At 36.0% G+C, this 8,697-nt stretch overlaps 1 protein-coding gene across 4 annotated transcripts; it reads right to left on the reverse strand.

Annotated features, from left to right (window-relative positions):
• Positions 1–48: 48 nt before the first annotated feature.
• On the reverse strand, positions 49–4,959 carry LOC121765212 (poly(A) polymerase I-like). 4 transcript variants are annotated; one of them, XM_042161257.1, is made up of 14 exons: positions 4,779–4,959; positions 4,653–4,710; positions 4,405–4,536; positions 3,693–3,790; positions 2,854–2,937; positions 2,357–2,490; positions 2,205–2,277; positions 2,068–2,113; positions 1,782–1,891; positions 1,524–1,631; positions 1,327–1,386; positions 1,076–1,137; positions 682–994; positions 49–486 (listed from the first exon to the last, which is right to left on the reverse strand). In XM_042161257.1, exons 1-14 carry the CDS (start codon positions 4,857–4,859, stop codon positions 280–282), a joined length of 1,566 nt encoding a protein of 521 aa, XP_042017191.1. In that variant the 5' UTR covers positions 4,860–4,959; the 3' UTR covers positions 49–279. The 4 variants fall into 4 exon arrangements, with proteins under 4 accessions (XP_042017191.1, XP_042017190.1, XP_042017189.1 ...); XM_042161256.1 differs by having other exon boundaries at positions 4,405–4,542; XM_042161255.1 differs by having other exon boundaries at positions 4,644–4,710.
• Between the last annotated feature and the right edge of the window lie 3,738 nt (positions 4,960–8,697).

Here is an 8,697-nt window from a genome sequence, read left to right on the forward strand (position 1 = left end):
ATACAACCAAACCAACATTCTAGAAAATTGAAAACAAACAATTCATGCTGTGGTGAATATAATACTTTTATATGCTTTGAAGCAAAGAATTGAGTTACAAGTAACAAGAATAATACATAAAGGGAACTCGGAACCCAGTTAATGAACACCCAAACCAGGATCAGGATAGCCTTTTGTAGCGTCACAATCCTCAAATGCAGAATTTCAGCGACTTCCTTGTTTTGTCGGGCTATTTGATGTGCTACTGTTGCTTTCTCTGCACTCATTTTTGGGTCTAGGCTAATCATCTATGTACTTATCAATTGGGTATATGGTATCAAATACTACTCTTGCAAATGTGTGTCTAACTTCCTTTAGACTTCCCATAGCTAACAACTCATAGTCGATCTTACTACCATTTTTGGGTACAAATCCCTGCTCCGCCCCACCTCCAACACATTCAAACATCTTGCAAGCCTTCAAGTAAAGTGCCACTGGGAAAAATACCTACAGAAACAAAAACAAAGGTAATAAGGATTTACACCATTTTCCAGATTAAGAGAAATAACGATGAAATTGAAGAAACAAGATTAAGAGGGGCGCTGTGAATGCATGGTTGAGCACAGAAAATTGTCTACTGTAGCTTTCACTGAAAGGGGAAAAAACAAAAGGACACAAAAATTATAAGGACCGAGTGCTTACTAAATCTGAATACGGAGCTTTTGGATATTTGGCCATTGCCTGGGAGACAAAGTAATCGTCTGTCATATGGCGAAGGGAACTTTGAACAGAAGCTGCTAAATCTTTAACCTCACCCAACAACTCTCTGGATTTCATGTATTTTGGTTCCAATAGTTCATCAAAACTTATTTCATGTTGTTTACTGATACGTCTTGCAATGCTTAAAGCTTCTGATAGGTCTCCGCCGTTGTGGACTGCAAGGCTGAATGCAGCAACCACAAGAGGGTCCCTTGGTTGTGCGGAGAGTGCTTCATGAAATGCTAGAATAGCAAACCTAATAACCACAAGATTCTGATGGCATCAGATATCAAACTATGTGGCCACATTTGTCTTTTTCTCAGAAATGGGATCTTACCATAAGCTACTGTGACATGGTCTGTCAGGGGCAAGAAGTTTATCAAGGTTGGAGAATAAAGACTGCAAAATAAAGGGTCAGATACTTTTCATACTGAAAGACATTTAACCTCCAAGTTAATGAAAACACAACAGATAAGATATCTGAGAAATCTAATGCCTCAGCACCTCATAATTCTGTGAAAACAATCAAACATTGAACAAAGCATCAATCAAGTAAATAACAAGACTGCAGAGTACTGCCATAATTACCAAAAGCATGTTAGAGCGCTTGTCACGTCTGCAAAAACCAGTTCTGACAAAATAGGCCGCCTGCAAAACAAAGCTACTTCTTTTATTTCCATAAAATGGCAGGAATACATAGCATGTCTTGAAGTAATATTACGCCTAATCTATTGATATTCTTTAACTAGGATGTAAAAAGGAGATGAATGTTTGCTGGCGCCTACCTGAATAGGCAGAAGTATTTCCAAAAGACCAAGCTTCCACAACGATCTTAACGAGGCTTCTGCAGAACCATAAGCCAGCATGTAGTTGACTTCCATGAGAAGCCTTCCCTAAAACCATAGTTGATTGAAGCAAAAAGAACACTCAGTACATCATCCAGAACAGTTGAACATATTCATGAATGGATAAAACTGTAGCAGATAAAAGCCTTTTGGATACCCTAAACCCTAAACCCTAATGGATAAAAGCCTTCTGGATACCCGATCGAGCCTTAAAACTGTAGCAGATAACTTTCTCACTGCTAGAGCAGTCTCCCTTGAAAATCTAAAATCCAACCGAGCCGCAATTCTGACACCACGAAGAATACGTGCTTTAAAAATAAAAGGAGAAACAATTAGTAAGCAATAAATTAACCAGTACAGTGGCAAATGGCAATAACTGCCTATGTCAGAAATAAAGACACCGGATGCAATCACTGACATAAAAACAAAGGAATAATCCATTTGAAGTAGAGTTACTGGCAAGGAAGTAACAAATACAACTTACCACAATCCTCGGTCAAGGAAAGATTCGCAGGTTTGATGGTCCGGATCTTCATATAAAAAATAAATCTATAAATGTGTCATTTAGCAGTAAAAAATAATTTATTTAATGGTTCTAATTGCTTAGAGATACATGCTCACTTTAGCTTTCCGGATGTCATTTACTCCACCAGTGTAGTCATATATCAACTTTGCATAAGGGTCAAACATCAATCTGAAAAAAGGAAAAAGCAAATCAAGATTTGACCAGTTAAAAAGAAAATGAATATCAAGCTTATGGGGTCAAGTGAGACCCATTTATCGTGAAATCACGCTGAAGGCAGTTTCTCCAGCGAATATAGTCTTGCTCATCACAGCCAACAGGCTTCACAGGTTCCAAACTCAAGAACCTCCCAAACCTTGTTGCACGGGTGCTAAAGCTTGAAACCTAAAACATTTCAGAACCTTATCAAAGTGGTATCCAAAATCCAACATATCAGTTGAACTTCGGCAAATAAAGATGAACCAAAAGGAAGCAAGGAGTGGACAAATGAAATGACACAAGAAGTCAAGGAAGGGAACAAAGGAATGACTAGTGTTTAATCAACAGCAAACCAAAAGGAAATTCCAGACGTTAGAGAACATGCATAAGAGAAATCAAGCCGTCACTTATGAAACCATAACTAATCCGAGAGACAGACGGAAACTAATACAAACTTAGTATTAGGGTCTAAAGTGCAATACATACAACAATAAGAATCTAATCATCTAGAGATCTTTGAAGTTTGAATATGACATAAAGCTAACAAACCTCCACAATAGTATCATCAATGTGCACATGACAGATAGGAAACCGCCTCCCAATCATCTCACATCGAGAAAATGTCCTCATCACCTGTAAATTATAATAATCAGTGATGTGTGATGCCGAGATTCTTAGATTCTTATTGTGGTGTATACAGAAGCAAAGATGCTCTTGTGAGTGTAACTTTTGAAGTTCTGAGCATGGGGTTTTCCTAGCTCGATGTCGAGGTCCACCGGACACTTATATTATATTTATATTATAATATATAAATATAATAACATCCAAAAGTTTGCATGTTCAAATATTATATTAAAACATGAATATGGAAATTTATTACAGTCTATGTATGCAATTAATCAACGAACCTCATTACACTGCCTAAGCATGTCATCATAGCCATGTAATAATATCTGCATATATCATATTTATATATGGTATCAAGGTATTTATTCTTATTAAATGTACATTATATTTAGTTTAAATGAATGATTTCTAAACTAATCAGATATGATTGTATTCTTAATAGTAATTACTTGTAACAGTATAACTACCTCCACAAGCATTCTATGTTCATAGTTTATGCAAACACATTGAACAAATAATTAATTTAACTGATTAGCAAGCTATACCAAGGTATGCTAAACTTTAAAATTCAGTGGAAATTAGGGTTTTTTAACATATTTTTCCCCCAGGATTCTTTTTCTTAACTATCAACAATGCTGTAAACCATAACAAACTGCAACGGGCAACAATTATTTAGCTTGGTGGGTAATGTTGCAACAGACTGGTATCCAAACTGCAAATTTAATACCTTTAGAACAAATGGGGGTATAATGTAGACTTACGTCTTTAAGTTCAGCTGAAGTTATTACATCAAAATCTTTAGGAACTCGTTTCAATATTAGATCCCTTACACATCCTCCAACAAGATATACTTCAAAGCCTGCAGAAGAAAAAAGAGTGTGGCCAAAATTTGAGAGATTAAAAAAGCTTCAAATAAAAAGGCAGGAAATCTCATGGAATCAATATTAAGTTAAGTTGTAGGGGCATGGTAGATCTATGAATCAGAAAGCTAGTACAATATTTAGTGAGACGTTGATAGTAAGTTCAAGCAAGGATAGCAATTATATAAGCAAAAACATGATATCAGAACAGAAATGAACCCCTTTATGAACAATTATTTATTGAAAAGCCACTAAGGGGCAGACCAGTAGGATTCATGTTGCTAGTACTTAAACTGCCCAAACTGACTCAATGGGAGAATATCAGTATATGACAACACCAATAATTTCATTTGATAAGCTCATATGCACGAAGTTGGCCGTCACAGTAGGACATGAGGGTATTGGAGCTAAGGTTTGCATGTGTGCTACTTTTTGGAAAAAAAATTAATGGCATCCACAGTTAGCAAGAAAACTACACAATGGTTTCTTGGCCCACAAAGAAACTAACAGACATATAAAAACACAGACATTGTTGCAGATAACTGTTATAGCATTCCCCCCAAAAATACGGCAATAATAGCAAAATGCAATACATAAAGAGTGAATCGAGTACCTCTTTTCCTAAGACCATTAAGAACCACTCTTGTGGGCCTCGAAATTTTTGAAGTACTAACTCCAAGGTCTTCAGACTTCAACTTCTTCCAATCCTGACGACGTCCATTACCGCCACTCAAATTATCAAATGCTGCATCTTCATCCCACCACCGAAAAAACAAATGAAAATTTCAAAAAATGGAAGAAATTAAACTACCAAACCAGAATCCCCAAATTAGATAACTAAAGATTGAATACTTTCAGTGCCTTTGTCGTTCTCCGTATCGTCAAATGCTTCAACCGAAGCAGCAAAGCCAAGCCTAACCTAAAAATAGTTAAATGAAGAAAATAAACTAAGAGTCAAAATCAAAAAATGAAAACAGATGAGCAAACCTGAAGAGCGCAGTGGCGGAGAGGATAACGGAGAGATAGCGATGGAAGTCGAGATATGCCGAGGCCGGTTGAGATGGCCATTGGAAGCTGAATCACATGGGAAATTAGGGTTTATCACTTCAAATTTTTGACATGGAAAGGATATAGACCTTAAAATTACTGGGGTTTAAGGAGATGAGATTAGACCAATCATCTCAACTAAAGCGCGTTTCAAGTTGCTGAACGCTTTTTGGATCAGCGATTTAAAATTTTTCCTTTTTTAGCAAGATTGGATCACTTACTTTTGCGGTGTCACGAAAATGGGCTTCAATTGGCCCAATAAGAAGAGGGCCAAAATGGGCCCATTTAAAATACCACTCCTATCAATGATTATTTTGCACTTATTCCAATTTAAAAAAATTCTTTTATTTTGCAATAAACCCATCACGCAAATTTTAATGGAAATATTGATGCATTATGAGCGTGAAAGGGGTCTCACCTTAACGTAATACTAGTGTGGTTAGAAAGTGGTGGATCATGTAATAAAAAAATTTATTTATTGAGAGAAATATAATAAATGAAAATTGAGAAGGAGCATTTAACGTTGAGTAAAAATCACTGACTCGTGCAGTTCTGCAAAAAATAACGACAATTAATTTCAAAATCCGTGCAGCTCAACTTGTTCTTTCATTTCATTTCATTTATTCGGACTCCAAAAATTTATATCATTCATGACAAGAAACTGATAGGATAATTATTGAAGTACTAGCATAATTACAAAAAAATTTACGTTTGTGTCACAACAAAAATACTTTGGCATCCAGGCGATAATGTAGCATGCAGGTGAATTTAATTTCTCGTATATATGTCGGCAAATATGACGTGGAGTTCTTGCAAAAATACTTTATATCATTTACAGTTGATAACTTACGCGTGAGATTCTAATATAAAAGTATGCATGGTGAATAATTAAGAAATGTCACATGTGAATTTTGAAGTAAAACATAATCATTTGAGAGCTCGATATTTTCTATAGGGATATAATTGTGAATTTTTGAAAACGTTGAGATAAATATGAAAATATGCATGGTGAATAATTCAAATTTCTAAATGTGTCAATCTCCTTTTTTACATTGAAAAAATCGATGGTATATGCAACTTTTATTTATAATTTATAAGATATATTTAAGGCAAGGTACTAGAATGGTGTGTCACCTCTCTCCTTGAATAAGAAACATATAAATATTTATCACTTTCAATTGGAATATTTCTCATACATTTTGTTATAAACTTCAGTGCGAGAAAATTTGTCCCGCATCTATTATGTAAAGTAACAGGTATGGGTTTATATACCAAATAAGTACTCTCATTTATTTTAAAGATTAGTCTTTTGAATTTACTTATTTGATAGTACAGCATGTAATATTAGTATTTTCATTGAGAGCCCGACGACTTAGAGCGGTAGCCCATGAGATAATAGCCTAGGGAAGGAGTTAACTGTGACTAATACTGACGTTACACAAAATAAGTTCTCTCTCGATCTACTAATATTTCGAAATAGATTCTCTAATTTGATGTTTAATCTATGTCCTTTTATTTTGCTTTAAACACTGATACATCATTCTCAATATTGTTAGTCATTTTAACCATTCTTCAAACATTGATATTGCATTAAGAGTGATTGTGAGTTCTCCTTGGCTTGTAAGAAAACAGAGAAAAGATAAACATTGAGTTAATGCAATAGGGACACTTTTGTTGACCTAGTTTCTATATAGGGTTGATGTGAACTTGTACAATGTGGATCGACGGTGGTACTTTGCAGCACGGAAACATTGCTATCCTCAATTTTGTGACACATCGAAACCGACACATTTTCTGATTTTTATTTTATTTTTTGAAACTGACATATATGATTTGAGATGACAATGTCATGCGTGATTGTGATTCACTCTAACAATTAAGATTTACGCGTGAAGAGATAGATTTACAAATCAAATTTTATCAAATCTCACGTTTACAAATTATGTAGTGGAGCATATGTTTTTGTTCGCTAGCTAAATCGAATTTGTGGATTAAAAATCTTGATTAAACTTAAAATATAGGGTAAATGGACGATTTTGTCACAGAGATATTTACAATCGAAATTACACGTCGATTACCCAATTCACACATTCATTGCCCAAAACTAAAAATTGATTGTATACTAAATCGATGTAATCGATGTGTAATTTTTGGCTACCAGACTGATATTCCGATCGCATGTAATTGAGAAAAGATGGGTCCTATAAATTAGGGATGGCGTGTATATATGGTGATTTTTCATCAGAGAAATGTCGTTTAGGTTGCAACAAAAACTGCTACGTCCATTAGAATATGGATTGATATAGTATGGCTCTTAATTTGTTTCAATTAATCTCTTTAAATTTGAACCACACCCCCAATCTCATTGCATTTAATATATACGGCCTACTACACTACTTTACCACTCAAAACGAAACTCGTGAATCCCGGGTTAGAATAGTTAGATAATGAAAAAGGTTGTTGTCAATGTCGGGAGGCAGATTCGGTGGCCATAGTGAATAAAGGACGAAAAATGAAAGTGAACCCCAAAACAGAGAATGATGGGCCACACTGTGGGTCCGCGGCGAATACAAAGACAGATTAATGCAATATTTTTACCCTCATGGGTCGACGAAGCTGAATCCGCCATTATATAGACACACACACATACACGTTAACTACTGGATAATTTTCTTGTAAAGTCCTAAAATGTCGCCAAATTATGATTTTGGATAGCAACTTTAAAATTAGGCTGTAAATTACTCATAGAATTATCAATTTATATTAGTTTACCACTAATCAATATAATTTGATGTTGATATATGGCACATGGCTTGATGACGTACCTACGTGCCACTATCAGACAACTAAGGTAGCGAGAAAGAATGAGATGGAATGGAGAAAACAAGAAAAAATGAGATGAAATTAAGAAAATGAGACCCCGGATAGGAGAAAGTACAACTAATGAAATTATTTGACATAGATAATAGAATGTCGTATCGCTACATACAATGTAAAGTCGTTTTAATGAGCGTTTGATAGTGCGTGCGTCATGTATTTGTATAACTATTTAGCTAGCGATAATTAATTATGCTCACCCGTATCCTCTAAGGTGATCTTTGGTTTCCTAGACAAGATAGTAACAAGGTACAATCTATGATAGAGTTGTGAGATTATTTTACTCATAGGGGGTTAGCTGTGACTAATTATTCCATGATTATCCATCTAAGATTGAGTTATGATATTGAATCTCATGAACCAAACACACTACATATTTAATCTCGGATACAATCTTGCAAACCGAACACTCCCTATACGCCGTTCATATATTGTGCACACTTAGTAATAAAACAATAGTAATACATTAGTGAAATTTGTTGAGTTACAAACCCGTCCCACATCGGATGAATGAGGAAAGTTGGAAGGTGTATATAATTCCTGTCCAACCCAAATTAGTTTGAGGCCTTTTGAGAGTGACCTAAAAACAAATCCGTGCGGGCTTGACCCAAAGCGGACAATATCAAACTAATGTTACAGTCGACGATACTAGCAAGTGGTATCAGAGCCCAGGTGGCTATGGGTTGTGCCTGGATGAGCCCCGGTTAAGGTCGGGCCCTGAAGGACTCGGGTTAGAGTCGGGCCCAGGATGACCCAGGGGCCAGGGCTGGAACGACCCATGTTCGTGTCAACTGCGTTCCCGATGTGGTCTCGGTTTGAGGGGAGGTTTGTTGGGTTACAAACCCGTCCCACATCGGATGAGTAAGGGAAGTTGGAAGGTGTATATAATTCCTGTCCAACCCCAATTAGTTTGAGGCCTTTTGGGAGTGACCCAAAAACAAATCCGTGCGGGCTTGACCCAAAGCGGACAATATCAAACTAA

Source organism: Salvia splendens, chromosome 14 (assembly GCF_004379255.2).
Source record: "Salvia splendens isolate huo1 chromosome 14, SspV2, whole genome shotgun sequence".
Classification (NCBI taxonomy): Eukaryota; Viridiplantae; Streptophyta; class Magnoliopsida; order Lamiales; family Lamiaceae; genus Salvia; species Salvia splendens.